Genomic DNA, 23122 nt, shown 5'->3' with positions numbered 1-23122 from the left:
ATTACTTCCAGGATACAGTCATAAGACTTGAAAGTTCAAAGTTTAAGGCAGATCATGGATTTTGAAACTGGCAATAAAAACATGATGCAGACTAAATGATACCCTTTACCATTTAGTAGGAAACATTTAGCAATAAAGTATGTCACGTATCTTAAATTTTGACTTTTTTTGTTTTTTTAAATTGTGGTAAATATGTACAATATAAAATTTACTATTTAGCCATTTTTAAGTATACAAGTCAGTGGTATTAAGTAAATTCACATTGTTGCACAATCATCACCACCATCCATTTCCAGAACTTTATCTTCCCAAACTGAAACTCCATCTATTGACTAAAACTCCCTCATTCCTTCTTCCAGCCCATGGCAACTACCATTCTCTTTCCATCTCTATGACTTTTACTATTGTGGGTACCTCATACAATATTTGGTCTTTTGTGTTTTGATTATTCACTTAGTATAATGTATTCAGTGTTCATTCATGTTGTAGCATGTGTCAGAATTTTATTCCTTAAGGCTGAATGTTCTATTGTTTGTATATACCACACTTTGTTTCTCCATTGATGGACATTTATCTCTTCTCTTTAACAAGGTTATTAAATAAAACCCTATTTTATACTAAATGATGCTTTCTTTTCTTTCATATATTCAGGCAGATTCTTTCAAAATGGGACAAGAGTTCGTGAAACACTTCCCTAGCAGTGCAGACAAGCTAACTAACCTTAATCTGGTTTCTAGAACTTTAAATTTAGATGACCAAGTTGTGTCCCAAAAACCTGCTGAGTGCCAGAATTCTAGTAAAACATCTATCAGTGCCACATCAGAAAGACTCTTATTACAAGATGCCTCTAAGAAGGAGTGCTTCAATCAAACACTTTCAACCAACAAAAGTAGTTATACAAGTTGCAGCTCTCAGTCATACCACCTACTCAGTAAAGAACAAAGAAGAAACAATCTTCAGAAAGAATCTTTAATATTTATGAAAGGAGTCATGGATGAATGTACTCATGTAGCAAATTTCTCAGGTACTTATTTTTATATGAAATTGAGAATATTTGATATGTAAATATTTATAAAATATTTTTAAGGATGCTTTGTAAAATATCATATTTTCAAGGATAAAGGATATATTTTTTTGTTGGCTCCAAAATGTATTTGCCAAAATAAGTTGGTTACTTACATGTATCATATTTATCATATGAAAATCTAAGATCTTATTCATTAAAAAATACATTGGATTTTGTATCTTCTTTAGACTATTTATCTCATTGTATAGGAGATGAATAACATGGTAATATGGCATATTATAATTGATTTTCAATTTAAGCCAAGAGTTTTAGTTTGATGAATATTTCACTTACTGTATTGTGTGGTGTATTTTATTTTCTAATATGATGGATAGTATTTATATGAAAATCTTAGAGCTTTTTAAGTGTGTCTATGCTGAATTTTTAAAAATCCTATACCTAGTTCCAGTTGACCCAAGCCTCATAATAGTGGTTCAAGCCAAAGAAGATGCCTATATTCCACGAACAGGAGTTAGAAGTCTACAAGAAATTTGGCCTGGCTGTGAAATCCGATATCTAGAAGGGGGTCATATTAGTGCTTATCTTTTTAAGCAAGGACTCTTCAGGTAAGATGATTGGTCTAACAGTTGTTTATTTATTGTTTGTTTTTTTTTGGGGGGTGGTATTTTGTTGCCTCAACAAATATAAAAGATTAGGTGGTATTTATATTGTATGTTTTAGTCCTCTTATTTCTTCCTTGATTCTCACAAATCTCACATTGGGGTACTTTTCCTTCTTTCCTATCTTGTCGTCTTTCTTTTTTTTTTTTTCTTTATAGACATTTGATTTTAAAGCAGCTTTTTAATATTAACAGTGGGTTTTAACAAAGAAAACACTAAAATAAAAGAGGAACACACCACTGGCATTTATTTTCTTTTTCTTCTAGAGAGCAAGGGTTGTAACATATCATAGGTATGCTTTATCATGTGGTTTTACCCTCTTGAAATATTAATGGCCCGGTATTTTAGGGTGTGGGGAAGAATATCACAGTTTGTAAGAGTTGCTTTGGTTCATCAACAATTTTTTCACTCTACTCTGATATTCTCTCTTAATGGCCTTAGCATCTATGGAATATTCTTACAGTTCTTTAGTTAGCAAGTGAATATTGAACTTTAAGTAGTTTTGTTAGCAACCTTATATGATGCCACTATTTTAGTTAGAACTTATAAAAACTTTTAAGCTGTAACTCCACTTTTCTGATATTCTGCATTATTTCTACTTCTATACAAATTTGATGGTAAATTGTATCATTGGAATATATTTACCATTAAAGGTTAAATATATGAGTTCGCATAAATGCTTAGATCAGTGCCCTAAATATAATAGTTTAAAAACTGCCGACTGGATAACTATATAATAGGAGAGTTGTGATATATGTTTGACATGTTTTTGCTTTTGTTAACATAAAAAATCCTTTGCATGTTGTTGGTTATTTAGTTCAACTTATAAATGTCACTTTTTTGAGATACAGATTAATTCTTCAAGTCTGTTATATCTTGAAGGATTTGGTAAACCTTTCCTTTTATAGTACGATCTTTTAAAAAATATTCATTCAACATTTGAGTCCCTATTAGTTGGTAAGTGAACAGACTATCTGATACTCAGTGACTCTCTGGCACAGCAAAACTAAAACAAACAAAAAAATACGTAGGGTTGCTAGAGTTGCTTAAGAAGAGTCTAAAGTTTTGTTATATATGTGAATGCAGAGGATCCACATGCTTGTATTAGTAAGTCAGTATCAAATTTCTTTTGCTCTTTTGTATATCTAGATGGAAGTATAGCTAAGAGGGGTTAGGAAGAATAGCCATAATCAAAGTTAGATGTAAAAAGTCAAAAGTGCTAATATGAAAGCTTCATTTGAGAAAGAGATAAAGTTAACTATTACTGTGTGCTAGATACTAGGGCAATAGCTTCATGTATCCCCTTTATTCAGCTTAAATGGAACAAAAAGATTAAGTAACTTCCTCAGTGGAGTTTACTACTAAGCTATTTGGCCTCTCCTACTCTCCACCAGTCGCTTCAAAACTTAACAGAGTTTAGATGACATTGGAATAAAGATTCAGTCTTTTCACTTATTAAATGTAAAAGAAGCCACTCCTTTATAAGCTCCAATGTTGTGTTATTTAGTTAATTGATAATACAAATGAATAAGAGACTATTCAAATGATTAAAAAGGCATATGTATACCTTTTTTAATCTTCCTCATACCATGTACACAAGCCCAAATTGCAACCTTAGGCATCAGAAGTATTAATAAAACAAATTCAGATTCATTCTACCAGAGCAAGTGCCCAGAACTAATTCTGAAGAAAAAAAAATCATCCAGTGGGCAAACATCCCAAGGTCCTCTCTCCCTCTGTTCTCACACTTGCCCTCAAAACAAAATCTCTTTATGTGTTTACATCAGCATGCAAAACATCCAGCTTTAATTTGTTTCCCTTCTCATGGTTTGTTATAATTTACAAGGAACCATTCTTGAGCCAAAGAAATACAAGTGTTAGAAAGTTGTGTTTTCCTAATGTATTGGAAATAATAATCTGTTATCAGGCTGTCAGTTTTAAAGATAATATCTTTGTTAGGATGTAGGGACATGCTTAAACAAGTAGCATATGAAATTAATATCTTATAATTATTGTTTAAACTAGGTTAAAATATAGACATATGCATTTTTTTTTTTAAAGCCTAGAGGAGCCAGGCATGGTGGCTCCTAGCACTTTGGGAGGCCAAGGGAAGAGAATCACTTGAGCCCAGGAATTTGAGGTTGCAGTGAGCTATGATGACACTACTGCACACTAGCCTGGGCAACAGAATAAGACCCTGTCTCAAAAAAGAAAATAAGCTCTAGAAAAAATGTGTTATGAACAGACGCGTATGCACAGATGTAATATGCGTCTGTGGTCCTAGCTACTTGGGAGGCTGAGGCAAGAGAATCGCTTGAGGCCAGTAGGTCAAGGCTATAGTATACCATGATCACCCCTGTGAAGAGCCACTATACTCTAGCCTTGGCAAGACAGTGAAACCTCATTTCTAAAAAGAAAGAAAAAATATCTTACAGAAGGTCAGAACAATTTATCTATTCCTTTTCAATTGAAATATTAAAATACCTAGTAAAGGCCGGCCATGGTGGCTAACACCTGTAATCCTAGCACTCTGGGAAGCCGGCAGATCTCTCAAGGTCAGGAGTTCGAAACCAGCCTGAGCAAGAGCGAGACCCCGACTCTACTAAAAATAGAAACAAATTAATTGGCAAACTAAAAATACATAGAAAAAATTAGCCGGGTATGCTGGCACATGCCTGTAGTCCCAGCTACTCGGGAGGCTGAGGCAGAAGGATTGCTTGAGCCCAGGAGTTTGAGGTTGCTGTGAGCTAGGCTGACGCCACGGCTAAGGCAACAGAGTGAGACTCTGCCTCAAAAAGAATAAAAATAAAAAATAAAATACCTAGTGAAGTTAATGTAGGAAATCAAGGCTTTTGACTTTAAATTCAGTTGCTAGAACATGTCCTTAGTAAACAAAAACATCTATATCATAATCTATGAAATAGACTAAATTTCACTTTCTGAAAAGTTACGTAATTAATTTTCAAAGTGACAAAAAGAATAAAGAGAAACCAGTTCCTTTTTATCATTTCATATATTTTAAATTTATTATATATATTCTAAGGCACAAAAAAGTGCTTCAGAAAAAGATGATGCTTCTAGATCTATCATCAGTTGGAAACACATTTGAGGTTTTCCAGTAGGGGTGTTTTCCAGTAGGGGTGGTGAAGTTACAGGGATCTAAACACCCATCCTGAGGTAACTACCTCTTTAATAACTCTTTAGAAAGAAGGTCAGGTTGCAAGTCACACATAATTTGGAAATAACTTATAGTAAATATGTTGTCTGTCTCCCTTTTTGGTATTTACTTTTAGTTTTTCTTTCATATTTAATTTTAGACAAGCCATCTATGATGCATTTGAACGCTTCCTCCATAAATACGCTAACTAATTGGATCACTTCATGTAACGGGTACAGCCGTCATGTTTCTTACAAAAGGAATTTTCATCTTATGTGAAGAACAAGCAGACAGCACTATATATCTAATTGCTATCAATTTAGTCTGGAATTCAGTATTACAGATCCATCAGCTATAAACTTTGAATACATCTGAATAATTTTAAAACAACATTTGAATTAAATAATGTTAAAATATTTTTATTATTGTTTATTGGAAGCCCATATACTCACTATCTAGTCTGTTGTTGCTATTTATGAAAACTTTAAATTTTTAATTATGAATAATTCATTAATTTAAAATAAATTTATTCATAAAAACCCTATTGGTTTTTAATAGAATTGCTAAATCAAACTAAGATTGTAATATATCAGCCTGTACTGTGTACCCTTATAATGACATTTTGCTACTGATTTGAGAAACATGTTTTTCTTTTTTGAATATCTGGTGAATTTATAATCTAGTTTTCAACTTTAGTTAACTTTCTGCCATGGAAATAAATACTTACCATGTATAAAATCAGTGTTAACTTTGAATTCTAAAAAATCCTGATTGCCTTGTATATAAGTGCTTTTAATAATCAAAGTGGATGTTGAAATGCAGATAAGATGCATTAGTTTTGGCTAGACTTTAAAACTTTATCAAAGATTAGGTTAGAAAAAAATGCCAAACATATTTCCCCTACTTAAAAAGTTTCAATTCACGAAAAATGGAAATATTGGAAGACCTATTGCATTAATTGATGGATACTGTGTCAAGCATTTTTTTGTTGAGCACCACAGTAGTCTTGAAAAAGAATATAAAAAAAAAAAAAAAAAAAAAGAAGCATTTTTTTGTATGCCTACTCTTCAGTTTGCTAAACATCTGATTTTATCCAAGCTTTGGTTTTTTTTTCTTTTTTAAGAATGAGGCAATTTATTAACCCAGCATCATTTGTTCTAATGCTTCTTGTTGGCAGCTGCCACCTGTCCAGCAATTCTTTCCAGAGCTTTGGCTTTTTAATTTCAGAATTTAATAGCCACATATGAAATTGATTTGTCCTATATAAACTTTATTTTATAGAAAAGACTTGAAGTTTTATATAATAACTACTAACTTTTATTTTTTTCAATCAACGACTAACTTTTAAAAATGGGGGCTTATCAGGCTAGATTTGGTGCTTTCTTTTTATGTTAAACTTCTCTAGCTGAGCGCTAAAATGTCAAAGAAAAAAGTAGAAAATGTTGTTGGGTATTGTGTGAAGGTTTGGAGAAAGTGTATTTGAGTTTTGTTTGAAATCTTTGAGTTGTCTACAAATTCTTTTTAAATAGGTATTCTTAGTCTTGTGAGAATATTTGAATAATGTGCCTTTGTAGCATTTTTAAAGGAGATTTCGGCCAGGTGCGGTGGCTCATGCCTGTAATCCTCGCACTCTGGGAGGCTGAGGCAGGCGGATTGCTCAAGGTCGGGAGTTCAAAACCAGCCTGAGCAAGAGTGAGACCCCATCTCTACTAAAAATAGAAAGAAATTGGCCAAATAATATATATAAGAAAAAATTAGCCGGGCATCGTGGCGCATGCCTGTAGTCCCAGCCACTGAGGAGGCTGAGGCAGTAGGATTGCTTGAGCCCAGGAGATTGAGGTTGCTGTGAGCTAGGCTGACACCACGGCACTCACTCTAGCTGGGGCAACAAAGCAAAACTCTGTCTCAAAAAAAAAAAAGATTTCATTTATCACTCTAATAATGCCTCATCCATAGTCAACTATTTAAAAATTAATGTGAAGTCATGATGGCAGATAAAGTAGTAACTTCTTTAAAAATGCTTTAGCATATTACAGATTTTAAGGTTTCAATAAAAAAAAAAAAAAAAATGCTTTAGCATAATAAACCAACGCTGCATAGCTATTTCAACTATAGCAATTTTACATATTCAGATGAGAAACTTTATATTTAACTAAAAGTACAAAATCTAAAGTTCTTCCACAAAATACCCTTTAAAGATAAAGTAGCACTTAATGGCAACTGAATTACAATGATTTTCTTATATCATGTTTATAGTGAGATGATATGAGTGAATGTTTTCTGAACACAGCTTTAGTAAAACCAATACTTTATTTTTTACAAAAATGTTTCTTACTAAGCAATAATTTACTATAGTGTGTGAATTTATATTGGTAAAAGAATGAGGCTGGGTGCGGTGGCTCACACCTGTGATCCTATCACTTTGAGAGGATCACTTGAGGCCAGGGTTTGAGACTAGCCTGAGCACCATAGTGGGACCCTGTCTCTACAAAAAATACAAAAATTAGCCAGGCATGGTGGAGTGCATCTATAGTTTCAGGTACTCAGAAAGCTGAGGCAGGAGGATCCCTTGAGCCCAGGAGTTTGAGGTTGCAGTGAGTTATGATGATGCCACTGTACTCTAGCCTGAGCAACAGAGTGAGCGAGACCCTATCTCAAAAAAAATAAATAAATAAAATTTTGATTTTGTTTTAATTCTTAGGTATAACTGATTGTTCCCAAATAAAATGTGAAAGATGGTATTTTAAAAATTTCATCTCTTAACCAGATATTTTAAGAATATATCCATGAAACTACCTCAGTTAATTCAAGGTGCAAAATACCTTTTCATAGAGTTTTTTTTATTCACTCTCCCCAAAATAATGGCTCGAGTATTCTCAAATATACATGTACATACACACACACACACACACACACACACACATATATAAAAAAAACCTCAACGAAATACTGCCTGCCATTTGTCTGCCATTTTGAGGATGAGATACTACATAAAATGCTAGAAATTATTAGACCAGAGTTATAAACTGTTAGTCCACACAGGCCAGTTTGACCCATAGTTGTTTTATTTAATATTTGGTGTATATAATGTTTCAAAGATTTCTGAATTTGTCCTTCTCGCAGGCCTGGTAAAAGAAAGATAAAAATATTAACATAAAATATAAAATTTTATATTAAAAAAAAAGATTTCTGAATTTGTAAAGTCTTTAGATTGGGCATGCATTCCTCAGTTTGCCACCGTCCACAGGACTCTCTCTTGTATCAGACTACTTCTCCAGTTTGTATTTCCTCCTCAGCCCTGAAGATATTGTAAGATTGTGACCTCTGATTTAAATCTGTGATTAGAAAAAGTTTCCAAATTTCATGATTTGCTAATGTTGTAATTACTATTAAGTCATTTTAGCATATGTATTTTAGACTGTTTATGAATGTATTTTTTAATGTGGTGCTTTCTCATAAAAATTATTGAATTGTTTAACTGAAATATTAAAAATGATTTCCAAATATTTTATATTTCATAATAAAAGTCTATTTAAAAAGCTAATCATTTGGGTTTTTTTCTTTCAAGAGGTATTGGAAATCCAGAGGACACATGTCACATTTGATTAATGTACCCAAATTTGAACTATGTATGTTCCCCCCGAGTTATTTATGTCCCAAACAAGGTAAGGCAGAAATAAGTAAGGGAGGCTTTAGCAGAAAAGTATTAGTATCTATAACAAGAACCAAACTTCCCCCAATATATGTGTGATGTGAGAGAAACAAGCATTTTGACATGGCATTATGTCAAATTACTCAATATTGGATACATTTATACTAGTAAATATACTACAAACAATTAAAATCTAGAGTTATAAATTAACCAAAGGATTCAGTTGGTGGCTCCTATAGAAACTGAGTTTGACATGTTTGAAGCTCTTACTCGAGGGGGAGGGGGGCATGGACAATATAAATAACCTTAACACTTGTACCCCCATAATATGCTAAAATAAAAAAAGAAAAAAAAAAAGAAACTGAGTTTGGAATGTAAGGAAAGATTATGGCAGGTGAGACAAAGGGAAAAGAGATACATTTTGGCCACTTTGCAGTAGGATAAACTAATTCCAGGAATATTCTTACAGGCAGAGTACTAGGAAACCAATGATTGTATGAAGTGTAAGCCAGGAATTGAATGGGCCAGTACCCTGATCTTGAACTTTACAACCTCCAGAACTGTGAGAAATAAATGTCTTGTTGTCTAAGCCACCCAGTTTTTGATATTCTATTACAGTAACCTCAGCAGACGAAGATAACAGGTCACGTAATCAAACATTAAGTAAATGTCCAACAGAACTTTCTATAATGATGAAAAGGTACTGCATCTGCTCTAATACAGTAGTCACTTTCCACATTGGCTGCTGATCATGTGAAATGGGGCTACCATAACTAAGGAACTTAATTTTTTATTTAACTTAAATTTTAAAAAACAATCATGTGTAACTAGTAGCTACTGTATTAGTACCAATATAAAAAAAAATCATAATGGAACAATAATGTAGATCTTTTGGATATATATCAAACACCTTGTTCTAAGAGAATATAACTTTTCTCAAGTACACATGGAATATTTCCAAAAGCCATATAAGAAAAGAAAATCAGTATGTTTCATGAAGTGAAAATATTATAAACATTCTTACTACATGTAATAAAACCATAATTTAAAGATAAATTACCACAAAGTTGCAATTATTGGTATGGTAGTGGCATAAAGACATATAGACTAACGGAATAAAATAATGAGCCCATCAATATACCCTTGAATGTATAATCAAGTGATTATTTTATTTTATTTTATCGAGACCAAGTCTGGCTCTGTCGCCCTGGATAGAGTGCAGTGGGGTCATCATAGCTCACTGCAGCCATAAAGTGATCCTCCTGCCTCAGCCTGCCAGAGTGCTAGGATTACAGGCTTGAGCCACCTCTCCCGGCCATCAAATGATTTTTTTGTTTTGTTTTGAGTCAAGGTCTCACTCTATTGCTCGGACTAGAGTGCCATGGCATCAACCTAGTTCACAGCAACTTCAAACTCCTGGGCTCAAGCCATCCTACTGCCTCAGCCTCCCAAGTAGCTGGGACTACAGGCATGCACCACCATGCCCGGCTAATATTTTCTATATATTTTTTAGTTGGCCAATTAATTTCTATTTTTTAGTAGAGACGGGGTCTCACTCTTGGTTCAGGCTGATTTTGAACTCTTGACCTTGAGTAATCCTCCTGCCTTGGCCTCCCAGAGTGCTAGGATTACAGGTGTGAGCCACCTTGCCCAGACTCTTCAAATGATTTTTGACAAGCTTTCTAAGACCATCCAATGTGGGAAAGGACCATATCTTCAACAAATGGGAAAACTGGATATCCAGATACAAAAAATGAAGTTGGACCCATACTTTTATACCATATCTAGAATGTTAACTCAAAATGGTTCAAAGCCCTAAATGTAAGAGCTAAAACTATAAAGTTTTTAGAAGAGAACATAGGGGAAAACCTTCATGATAATTGGATTTGTCAATCATTCTTTGCTATGATACCAGAAGCACAGGCAACAAAAGAAAAAATACATAAATTGGATTTTACCAAATTTAAAAACGTTTGGGCATTAAAGGACACTATTGAGAGTGAAATAGCAACCCCCAGAATGGTAGAAAATATTTGCAAATAATATATCTGAAAAAGGACTAAAATCCAGAATATATAAAGAACTACAACTCTACAACAGGGCTCACCAAACTTTTCTTATAAAGGGCCAGATAGTAAATACTTCAGGCTTTGCAGGCCAAGATGCAAAACTGAGGATATTATATAGATACTTATATAAAAAGGAAGAAAAAATTTTCTACAGTTTTTTTATAAAATCCAAAATAATAATTGAGCACAATGGTTTCCAATATAGGTCTACTAATGAGAAGCATGGGATTCTTTTTGGAGGAGATAATTCAAACTTTATATGCCCTATCCTCAGTCTGTTGTAAATATTCATCTGTTAATACTGATTTATAATGACATTTTACATATTATATCTTTAAAAATGTCTCTGCACAGATAGGTACTGCCAAATACTGATATCAACACAAAAGCAAGTGCTTTTAATTGAAACGCCCGGCCTCTCTTTATTTTCTTAACCATTAAAAAATGTAAAATTCATTCTTAGCTTGCACCTGTGTAAAAACGGTTGGTAAACAGGATTTGGCCCATGGTTTACCAACTCCTAATCCAGATAATCCATATAACCCTGAATTATTTTCAAGTAATATATTTTTATGGGCCGGGCGTGGTAGCTCACGCCTATAATCCTAGCACTCTGGGAGGCCGAGGCGGGAGGATCGCTCAAGGTCAGGAGTTTGAAACCATCCTGAATAAGAGCAAGACCCTATCTTTACTAAAAATAGAAAGAAATTAATTGGCCAACTAAAAATATATATAGAAAAAATTAGCCGGGCACAGTAGCACATGCCTGTAGTCCCAGCTACTCAGGAGGCTGAGGCAGAAAGATGGCCTGAGCCCAGGAGTTTGAGGTTGCTGTGAGCTAGGCTGATGCCATGGCACTCTAGTCCGGCAACAGAGTGAGACTCTGTCCCAAAATAAAAATACATACATATATATATATATATATATATATATTTTTTTTTATGAATGTGTATGATTGCCTTGGAATCAAGCAATTATACAATAATAAATATGATTGTTCATATTTAAGGGATAAAATAATGAAAACATTTTAAATCAGAAAAAAAGCCAGCAGTTGTTCTTATCCTTCATCTTCTCTATGTATGATTTAGTAACATTTTTAGACATTTGGAAAATATTGGGTCACTGGGTTATGCAGACTTTCTAAAAATGGACCCATTTCATTATACAACATTAAAAAATACATTAAAATCACTACTGAGCTCTTCAGAAGATCTTTAAGCACTGGGAAGCTATTGAGTTCATGGTGGTTACAAGTTTTCCAAACTTCTACTTTTCACCTTTTTTTAATTTTTTTCAGCATATAATGGGGGTACAAATGTTAAGGTTATGTATATTGCCCTTCCCTCCCTCCCCACCTCGAGTCAGAGCTTCAAGCGTGCCCATCCCCCAACTGGTGCACATCGTACTCATTATGTATGTATATACCCATCCTCTTCCCCCTACCTGCCTGAAACCCAATAGATGTTATTCCTATATGTCCACTTAGGTGATCAGTTAATATCAATTTGCTGGTGAGTATATGTGGTGCTTCTTTTCCCATTCTTTTTATTATTATTATTATTTTGAGACAGAGTCTCACTTTGTTGCCTAGGCTAGAGTGAGTGCCATGGCATCAGCCTAGCTCATAGCAACCTCAAACTCCTGGGCTCAAGTGATCCTACTGCCTCAGCCTTCCAAGTAGCTGGGACTACAGGCATGTGCCACCATGCCTGGCTAATTTTTTCTATATATTAGTTGGCCAATTAATTTCTTTCTATTTATAGTAGGGATGGCATCTCACTCTTGCTCAGGCTGGTTTCAGACTCCTGACCTTGAGCAATCCGCCCACCTCAGCCTCCCAGAGTGCCAGGATTACAGGCATGAGCCACCACACCCGGCCTTCTTTTTCCATTCTTGGGATACTTCAATTAATAGAATGGGTTCCAGCTCTATCCATGAAAATACAAGAAGTGCCACATCACCATTGTTTCTTATAGCTGAATAGTACTCCATGGTATACATATACCACATTTTATTAATCCGCTCATGTATTAATGGGCACTTGGGTTGTTTCCACATCTTTGCAATTGTGAATTGTGCTGCTATAAACATTTGAGTGCAGGTGTCTTTTTCATAGAGTGACTTTTGTTCTTTTGGGTAGATGCCAGTAATGGGATTGCTGGATCAAATGGTAGACCCACTTGTATCGATTTAAAGTATCTCCATATTGCTTTCCACAGAGGTTGAACTAGTCTGCAGTCCCATCTACTTTTCTCTTGAAAGCTTGAATTTTATCACTAGCAACAAATATTGTCAGTTGTTTCCATTGATGTGACAGCCTCATGTCATTCATTTTTGAGAAAATGTCTACCAAATCACCTAAGCATGAATAAATCTACTTTGTTGTCATTCTTTCAAGTAAAAACGTGTTCCATGAAAAACGCAGCTAGTTCTGCTTATAAATCAAACAAGCTCAGAAGTGCTTTCCCTAAAGATAATCATACTTCTGCATACAGCAGAAGTGATTTATGTGTATTTCCTATTTCATCACACAGAATATTAAAAATACACATATTTATTCAAGGGTTAAGTTTTGATCAAATCAATTTTTACTACTGCATCAAGAACATTCTTAGATGAAGCTTGCAATTTTTTTAAATTGAGAATGTGTAACTGGGAAGAATATGATGACTGCTAGTACAGGTTGGTGCCACTGCCTTGAATCTGACTATTCTCCAGCGAACTACTCTACCATCAATTTTGCAAATGTCAACAAAGGGGAAAAAGGAATTAATATCTTAATATTATTATAAAAATAGTTTTGACCTTGCAGACTTCTGGAAAGGGCCTCCAAGACCCTAGGGGTTTGGGGACCACAGTTTGAAAATCTGTTGACCTAGGACATAGTCTTGAGCACCTCCACCAACAATTAATGTTCAGGCAAAGAAAGATTAAAAAGGTAGACTGAGGAATGGCTAGAAAGACAGGAGGAAAAGCATAAGAACATAGTATCATGGAAGCAGAGGAGAAAAGTAATCAGGAACTCATGGAAAAATAAAATCTTTTCCAGAGAAGTTAATAACCACATATGTGAATCTAACTAAAATGTATTAGGAATTTGCTAGTGATCTTATACTGACAGTATAAGATATGAATCCATTTGATCTTTCTAGAGGATCATAACACTGAAACCAGAGAGAGGGAAATGCAATCCTTATAATACATTGTTCTATAGTGAGGGATATCTACAAACTCAAAATAACATAAAGCTGTTTGTAGATTTTTTTTTTTTTTTTAAGACTTGTCAAGTGCAGTAGTGAGGAGGGGGGAATGTTTGTAGATTCTTAAATGCTATGAACAAAGCACAAAGAAGTGCATTATGGTTACAGAAAAGAATGTAAATTATCACCCTTGACAATGTAAAAGAAAGGAAGAAATGTTGTCCAGGATATGGAGAACTCTCAAATACTGCCAGTAGGAGTGTAAATTGGCATAAGAGTTAGAAAATGGTTTGACAATATCTAGAACAGATGGAGATAAGCATACCCTATAAATCAAATTCTATTCCTAAAATGATATACTAGAGATATTAGTACATGCATACCAGAAAAGAAAAATGTTCTTAAGAGCAATGTTTATAGTAGCCCCAAATTGGAAACAAACAACAAAAAGCCACCAACAATAGAATGGATAAAAAATTGTGGTATAGTCATGCAATGAAATACACATTCTGTAACAAAATGAATGACCTATGGCTACTCTCAACTTGTATGAATCTTAAAAACATACTATTAAATGAAAGCCCCAAGACACAAAAGAATAAAGTATGATTTCATTTATCTATAGTTAAAAAAAAAGGCAAAACTAGGGGATGTATACTTAGTGATAAACCACAAAGAAAAGCAAGGAAATTATTTACCTCTTAAGGGAAGGAAAGTGCTGGGAATAGGAAGGGACACCTGGGAGTTCTAATTCTTGACCTGGGTATTATTATATTACATGGTTGTTCACTTAAACCATAAATTTGTGGATATTTTGGTTTTGATTTTTAAGGGGTATGTTTTTCTTTTCCCAACAAGACTTGTTATTATTTTTAAGTTACCCATGGCAGAGCTTATCTGTGTACAATTACATGTAAACACTTCAATTGGATGGACTTAAGCTGATTGTTGAATTTAAAGACACCATCAATATGGTAATCAGTGTCCAAGATGGTCCAGTGAGCTTTTGCCTCATGGTTAATAGCACCCCAGCTTCATTTATCCTCTTTTCTCTTTTTTTTTATTTCAGGATATTATGGGAGTACATTTTGGTTACATGTAATGCATTTGCTTCACCCACGCCAGGGCTACAAGTGTGCCCTTCCTCCATACAGTGCGTTCTACATCCATTAGTTGTGAGTCTACCCCCTCTAAAGCCCCCCCACCTGACTGGCACCCATATGGATATTACTACCATGTGAGCACCTTAGTGTTGATCAGTTAGTACCAATTTGATGGCGAGTACATGTGGTGCTTGTTTTTCCATTCTTGTGATACTACACTTCAGAGAATGGGCTCAAGCTCTATCCAGGATAATATAAGAGGTGCTAGATCACCATTGTTTTTTTTGTAGTTTAGTTTTCCATGGCATACATATAGCACATTTTATTAATCCACTCATGTATTGATGGGCACTTGAGTTGTTTCCACATCTTTGCAATTGTGAATTGTGCTGCCACGTAAAGATTCGAGTGCAGATGTCTTTATTATAGAATGTCTTTTTTTTCCCTTTGGGTAGATGCCTAGTAGTGGGATTGGTAGATCAAATTATATTTCTATTTTTTAGCTCTTTGAGGTATAGCCAAATTACTGTCCACAGGGTTGTACTAATTTGCAGTCCCACCAGCAGTGTAAGAGTGTTCCAATTTCTCCACAACCACGCCAGCATTTGTTGTTTTGGGACTTTTTGATAATGGCCATTTTCACTGGAGTTGATATCTCATTGGGGTTTTTATTTGCATTTTCCTAATAATTAGAGATGTTGAAAACTTTTTTATATGTTTGCTGGCCATAATTCTGTTTTCTTTTGAAAAGTTTCTGTTTATGTCCTTTGCCCATTTATTGATGGGGTTGTTTGATTTTTTTCTTGTTGATTTTCTTAAGTTCTATATAGAGTCTTGTTATCAGCCTCTTATCAGATGTGTAGAAAGCAAATTATTTTCTCCCATTCTGTAGGTTGTCTATTTACTCTAATGATAGTTCCCTTGGCTGTGCAGAAGCTTTTTAATTTGATCAGGTCCCATTTATTTATTTTTGTTGCTGCTGTGATTGCTTTGGGGGTCTTCTTCATAAATTCTCTGCCTAAGCTGATGTCTATAAGAGTTTTTCCAACATTTTCCTCTAGAATTCTTAATGTTTCATGCCTTACATTTAAGTTTGTTATCCAGCGGCATGAGTTGATTTTTTTGAGGTGGGGATCCAGTTTCAATCTTTTGCATGTGTGGTTATCCAGTTTCCCCAGCACCATTTATCGACTAGAGATTCTTTTCCCCAATGCATATATTTTTATCTGTCTTGTCGAAGATTAAATGACAATATGAGGATGGTTTTATATCTGGGTTTAATTCTTAACTCCAAGCTCCTTTCATTTTAGGAAAATACTAGTCCCATAGCCTGTTCCTTCTCATTTTTTAGTTCTCAGTTTAAATTTTGCCTCCTCCGAAGGGCCATTGATCCCACTCTTTGTATTCTTTGTTTTCTTCATAATAATTATCAACAATCTGTAATAATGCACTTGTTTGCTTTTTGTCAGTCTCATGTAATAAAAATAGTAATAATAATGATGATAATAACAATGATGATTACGACCTGTAGTTGTTGGCCCTTACTATTTATTAGGCACCAGTCTGAATTTTAAATTAATTAACTCTTTTTTTTTTTTTTTTTTTTTTGAGACAGAGTCTCACTTTGTTGCCCAGGCTAGAGTGAGTGCCGTGCCATCAGCCTAGCTCACAGCAACCTCAAACTCCTGGGCTCAAGCAATCCTACTGCCTCAGCCTCCCCAGTAGCTGGAACTACAGGCATGTGCCACAATGCCCGGCTAATTTTTTCTATATATATGAGTTGGCCAATTAATTTCTTTCTATTTATAGTAGAGATGGGGTCACGCTCTTGCTCAGGCTGGTTTTGAACTCCTGACCTCGAGCAATCCGCCCGCCCCGGCCTGGCATGAGCCACCGCGCCCAGCCTTAATTAACTCTTTAATCCTAACAACAACCATACAAAGTAGGTACAATTATTATTCATGTTTACAGATGGGAAAACTGTCACAGAGATGTAACTTGTGCTCAATTTTACTGTTGGGTAGTGACAGAGCTGGTATTTGAACCCAGATAATCTATCTTCAGTTTAACTACTGTACCACTCATTTTTTTTTAAAGCTGTAGGTTACAATCTATAACCAGGTTAAGGAATTTAGTGCTTTTTAAAAAAGTGACCAGCCAGAGCAAGAGTGAGACCATGTCTCTACTAAAAATATAAAAATCAGTCTTTACTAAAAATAGAAAAATTAGTCGTGGTGCACACCTGTAGTCCCAGCTACTTGGGAAGTCGAGGCAAGTGGATCATTTGGGCCCAGGAGTTTGAGGTTGTAGTGAGCTAAGATGACACCACTGCACTCTACCCAGTGTGACAGAGTGAGATTCTCTCCAAAATAAAGTGAAATATGCCAATAAAATAAAAAGGTGAAATAGAACTGAATAGATATTCATACAGTAAAGATAAGTATTGTTTTATGAAACTTTTGGCTCAATTATATACATTAAGTCATGAGATGTGAAGACCATTACACTATGCATTTTGCCTCTCTGTGTAAGTTCCTGAATTGACTAATATCTAGCCCAGTAACTGGACCATAGCAAGCACTCAGTGAATATTTATAAATTTATTTTATCTTATTTATTTTTTGAGACAGAGTCTCACTTTGTTGCCCAGGCTAGAGTGAGTGTCATGGCATCAGCCTAGCTCACAGCAACCTCAAACTCCTGGGCTCAAGCAATCCTGCTGCCTCAGCCTCCAGAGTAGCTGGGACTACAGGCATGCGCCACCATACCCGGCTAATTTTTTCTATATATATTAGTTGGCCAATTAATTTATTTCTATTTATAGTAGAGATGGGGTCTCGCTCTTGCTCAGGCTGGTTTTGAACTCCTGACCTCGAGCAATCCGCCTGCCTCGGCCTCCCAGAGTGCTAGGATTACAGGCGTGAGCCACCACGCCCGGCCTATAAATTGACTTAAAGCCATGACAGGTATTAGGAAGCTGATAAAAACTTTTCCCTAATTTCTCCACAAAGTTTTTTTCTTTTTAAAATTTTTTCAAAGTTTATTTTTTCTGATGTCAACCACTGAAGTTCATATGAACATGAATTTAAGGATCACATTTATGTTGTACCAATACTGGCAAGACTGTACTAATATTAAATATATTAGAATAATAGGAAGCCTTCAGAAAGGTTACTGACCCCATCCTACTCCTTATTGTTTGACAATCCCTGTTCGAAAATTGGAAAAAAAAAGTTATGCTTCCTGGAGCTTACTGAATACTATTTTTTAAATTAAATTTTACTATTATTTGTTATTACAAGTTATTATAAAAGAAAAAAGACTAAATAGAGTGACAAGAAAGGCAGATTTGAGTTCTAAATCAGATATTACAGGCTGAGAGTTCTTAGCCAAGACCTAAACTTTTGAGAGCCTTAGTTGAGTAAAACTGGCTTTTTAAAACCTACCTAAAAGTAGGTTGGGGATGGTGGCTCACGCCTATAATCCTAGCACTTTGGGAGGCCCAAGGCAGGAGGATTGCTTGAGGCCGGGAGCTTGAGATCAACCAGAGCAACACATCAAGACCCAGTTTCTACAAAAATTTAAAAACTTTGCCAGGTGTGGTGGTATGTGCCTATAGTCCCAGCTGCTCAGGAGGCTGAGGCAGGATGATGGCTTGAGCCCAGGAAATCAAGGTTACAGGTGAGCTATGATGATGCCACTGTACCCCAGCCCAAGCATCAGAGATCGACCCTGTTTAAAAACAAAAACAAAAAACAGCCCCCAAAACCTGCCTAAAAGTAAAAAGAGCTACAGAATTCCTACTTAGGAAGGGGTTTAGGAATAGCAATCTGGTGGGAAGGTAGCCTAGATTTGACTTGAAGCTATGTTTGCAATGGCAAGCACAGTGGTTTTATATATTTGTGTGATACAAGTCAGTAAAAAAAGAGCAACATTTTCTACAGGTGCTTTTATTCTCATTTTATATAAACTGAATATGTCAGTTGTATTTACCAAAAGTAAGGTTCTAATGGACATTAGGGCGGGAGGGTGCAAAGATTATCAGTTAAATATTAGCATTGACCCTGCCTCATAGATTAGAGATAATAGGGACTATTTATGACTAGGAGCTATTATTATGATAAACAGAGCCAAAGGCTCTGCATCTTGGAGGAAATGATGGTTCAGGATATCTTGTGTAAAATTCACTCTTCTTAAAAGTGGTTATTTTGTAAGAAGTTAAAAAAAATCTCTGGGTTCATTTTTATCTTTTTGTACTGCTGCTGGTCTTTGAAACAGATGATATAGAATGCATTCTTTGAAACTTCTCTAGCATCCAATACAGCTCTATGCACATCGGGTTTTTGCCCGCCTGAACCTAAATTGCACTGGTAATTATTAGAGGACCTTGATGTTCTCATGGGACTGAAATTTCCTGAGATTCTAGGGGAGGGGAAAGGGCTTTAGGTTCAATCATCTGATGATATATTAGCATACTCTAAACAGGAAAAACAGGAATCACTTTTTGAAGGTTCATTTGAACAATGTGATCAAGTTTGCATAATGAGAATTACTTTATGAGTTTCATAACTTCTGAGGGCGTAGAAAACCATTCTTCCATTCAAAAGATAACTCTATTCCATTACCAAAAAAAAAAAAAAAAAGCAGGCCTTTTTTAAAACAAAACAGAAATCTTTACATTTACTGAGTGTAAGACAGACACTATGAGGATAAATAGATACCTGTCCTCAAAGGTTTTACAACCAAATTGAAAAATAAAACGCATTATCAGCTAACTTTTTTTCAAATTTCAGAATATTACAGGGGTATAAATTTGCTTCGATTGTATAAATAGCCTTTGCAGTGCCAGCCAGAGCTACAAGCATGCCCATCCCTAAGACAGCCATGCACCACCCCTGCTAGGTATCAGTGTACCCATCCCCTCCTACCCATCCCACCTGCAGGACAAGAATTCGGGCCTTTAACCTCAGTAGTTCAGTAAAATTAAGGTCACTCATTCTTTTTAAATCTACTGATTTAAAAGCAATAAAAATGCTATGGTAAACATTTTGCACATATTATCTCATGTAATATCATAACAATTTTATCAAATAGGTCTAAATGGAGGCAGACAGACCAGTTAAAAGGCGGGGGGGGGGGGGAGGCGGTGTGAGGGGGGCAGTGGAGAAAGCAGCAGAAGGATGTGACAGATGCTTAGAAGGTACAATCAATTGGTCTTGGTGAGTGTCTACAACATTACCTGGAAGATGCTTGAGAAATTTTGTAAATGAATAAACTAACCATGGAGGATGAGGGGAAGGAGGTAAAAAGATGACTCCTAGGTTTTATGCAAGGTGGTGCCATTCACTGAGAAGAGGGGAAAAAAACCTCTGGTTAAAGGAAGGTAGTGCCATTCAGTAAAATAGAGAAAAGGGGGGGAAACCTAGTTAAAGGATAAAGGTTAAAGCTACTTCTCACACATGCTCACTGGAAACTGGCTCTCCTTCCACCTCACATTGCCTTGATGACAGTGTTTTGAGCTAAATAATTTGTTTGTCCAGGCCAGGTAGGCACCCTTCCCAAGGGCAAATCATTTATAGATTGGCTAATGACTCGTGTGATCTTGCTAGAAAAAATAAGTAGAGCCAATCTGTCTTTTGTCCTTGATTTTCAACTAAGAAACAGAGGAAGACTCTGGGAAGCACCTGCAGAGGCAGTACAAAGTAACGAAATGGAGGTCAGTTATGGCAAATTGGGACAATCAGGGTCCCAGCTAAAATCAGATAGAATGCTCAAATTTTGTAATTTGAAGTAAAAGGACCATTTACAGAGGTGTGGGCAAGAGTCAGGGAAAACAACAAAGCATAATGCAGTACCCCCAAGTGCTGGTGGTTATTACCCCTAAGCCTGAAGGCGCAAAGGGAAAGGTTGCAGAGGGTAAGTAGAGAGAGGACCTGTTCTGCAGCTAATTCTTGGTGACCCAGCTTGAGGAATAAGGACTATGATCTTATTATCTACTAGCCCCAAATCTCCTGTAGATAATTCCCATTGTCTGAACCCATCCATATACCAAGGAGGGCAGGGAGCTGGTTTGTGGAATCTGGACAAGTTAGCCCTACCAAGCACAAGAGCATGGTAAAGGTGAAGAGTGGGTATGGCCAGGCAAATAGAAGATACGTGAAGTTGTTTCCATGACAGTTATGCAGAAGCAGGAGTTACAGTACTAGTATGCATTTAAAAGAGGGACAACAAAGAGCCAGCTCCCTTCCCTGACATTAGTAGCACTGCACTACAGTGAAGATCCCCAAAACCTGCTGAGTTTTCTTGAGCCCTTCTGAGCACACAATTATACCCTATGGTTCTTCTTTCCCTGCAAGCAAACCCTATTTCCGAGAAAGCCCTCCATCATTTCTTTACCTTTACTTGTTAAGTCCCTATATGACTTTTCATTTAAAAAGACAACAGCTAGGTTGAGCGTGGTGGCTCACGTCTGTAATCCTAGCAATCTGTGAAGCTTGAGGCGGGAGGATCTCTTGAGGTCCAGAGTTCAAGAAGGCAACAACAACAAAAAAACATGGTTATGTAGCCCACATAAAACAAGCTTTGGAGAATCATTCATTACTTTTTCTCAACTGATTTAGTCTTTATTTATTTATTTTTTTTTTTTTTTGACAGAATCTAGCTCTGTTGCCCGGCGTGGAGTGCCATGGTGCCATGGTGTCATCCTAGCTCACAGCTACCTCAAACTCCTCGGCTCAGGCGATCCTCCTGCCTCCGCCTCCCCAGAAGCTGGGACTACAGGCATGTGCCACCATGCCCGGCCAATATATATATATATTTTAGTTGTCCAGCCAATTTCTTTCTATTTTTTAGTAGAGACGGGGGTCTTGCTCTTGCTGGTCTTGAACTCCTGAGCTAAAACGATCCGCCTGCCTCAGCCTCCCAGACTGCTAGGATTATAGGCGTGAGCCACCACGCCCTCCTCATTTAGTCTTTAATGCACACATATTTGAACGGATGGTAAAGTAGGATTTCTTGATAGGCTTTTGTAAAAGAGAGAGTCAATCATTACCTAGTAGGACTCCAAAGGGCTGATTACAACTGGAAGAACAGCTAGTCGGTAGCTAAAAACACGAGGCCTCACCCAGAACGGAGCTGGTAAAGATGGCGCCTGTCTGCGACTACAGGTGGAAGTACAATCCCTATTTAATTGCAAGCAGGTTCAGGAGGTTGCTTAGGGTCAGGTAAATTGGAGATTACTGATATGGAAACAAGAAAAACCTTATTCTTTACAGCTGTTGTAATGCACAAATAGTTAATTAGCCTTAGGAAAATAAAAAAATGTTGCCTAGAACGTTTTTTGAGTCAATAAAAAAAATATTAACCTCGAGTTTAAAGTGATTGCAGTGAGACCCGTAGTGTGTGTGTGTGTGTGGGTGGGGGGGGATTCCCAGACCAATTATGTGTTTGGTTTGGCAGTCCCAAGGGACGCCAAGAAGGACCCCTTGCAAGTCTCTACAAAGGGCTAGCAGGAAAATGGTATTTAACAGGGTGGGTAGAGCGAAGAGGGGGGCCGGTCCGAGAAAAAAGTTTCACCTGCGAACGTGACCGGTCTCAGCGACCTCGTACCAGAACATAAACATTAAATACACGCACATGAAACCACTATCTTTCGTTAACTGTGATGCCAAGTAGAAAGCTTATATCGGATTTATTATCAAGACATATTTGTACTATTTAACCATCCATTCCAGGAAAAAAACACTAGGAATATACTTAATTTGTAATCAAGTGCTACCTGCCCAAATTAAAGGAACAGGTCATGAAATTTTTTAAATCGGCGAAATATTAACTGTTTTACTCAGGAACACCCGAAAACTACTTGAGTTCGTGGGTGGGAAACCGGGAGGGAGGCGCACTAAGCTAATTACCCTGGCAAAGGTTTCATAAAGAATTACCTACAAATAACACCGTTTTCTTTTTGGACGTGCCTCAAGATTACAGGTGACCGCAATGCCCTCAGGCGCTGGGGGAAAACTTTCACTGGGCGAAGGCACCAGGGGGCTAAGCGGCCAGTCCGGGATCGCGGCCCATTCCGGAGCCGCCCCGTGTCAGTGACCGACACCGCCCCACATTTCTTCCCCTAAGGCGACTCGGCTTTAGGCCTAAGGGCAAATCGGCCTCCAGGTCCTTCCGGCGCCACGTGCTTGGCCGCTCCGGGCCCTCGGCCGCCGTCGCCGCGGGAGCGGGGCGCGAGCCGGCAGCGAGTCACA

The 23122-nt window shown here is 36.6% G+C and overlaps 1 protein-coding gene and 1 long non-coding RNA gene across 12 annotated transcripts in view; one reads left to right on the top strand and one right to left on the bottom strand.

Annotated features, from left to right (window-relative positions):
• Nucleotides 1-8387, top strand: part of ABHD18 (abhydrolase domain containing 18) — a 44937-nt gene extending 36550 nt beyond the window's left edge. For all 11 annotated transcript variants that reach the window (XM_076010622.1, XM_076010623.1, XM_076010625.1 and 8 more), the window contains 3 exons: nucleotides 652-1024; nucleotides 1470-1632; nucleotides 5004-8387. In XM_076010622.1, the coding sequence (XP_075866737.1) occupies nucleotides 652-1024; nucleotides 1470-1632; nucleotides 5004-5055 (588 nt within the window). In that variant the 3' untranslated portion in view covers nucleotides 5056-8387. The remainder of the gene's footprint in view (nucleotides 1-651; nucleotides 1025-1469; nucleotides 1633-5003) is intronic.
• Nucleotides 7736-23083, bottom strand: LOC142876363 (uncharacterized). Its single transcript, XR_012923257.1, has 2 exons — nucleotides 22812-23083; nucleotides 7736-7968 (listed from the first exon to the last, which is right to left on the bottom strand). It is a non-coding gene; the product is annotated as an uncharacterized LOC142876363 (long non-coding RNA).
• Between the last annotated feature and the right edge of the window lie 39 nt (nucleotides 23084-23122).

The sequence above is a fragment of the Microcebus murinus genome, chromosome 15 (genome assembly GCF_040939455.1).
Source record: "Microcebus murinus isolate Inina chromosome 15, M.murinus_Inina_mat1.0, whole genome shotgun sequence".
NCBI classification, from domain to species: Eukaryota; Metazoa; Chordata; class Mammalia; order Primates; family Cheirogaleidae; genus Microcebus; species Microcebus murinus.
The sequence above is the reverse complement of the archived record's forward strand: the minus strand, read 5'-3'. Positions and strand labels throughout refer to the sequence as shown.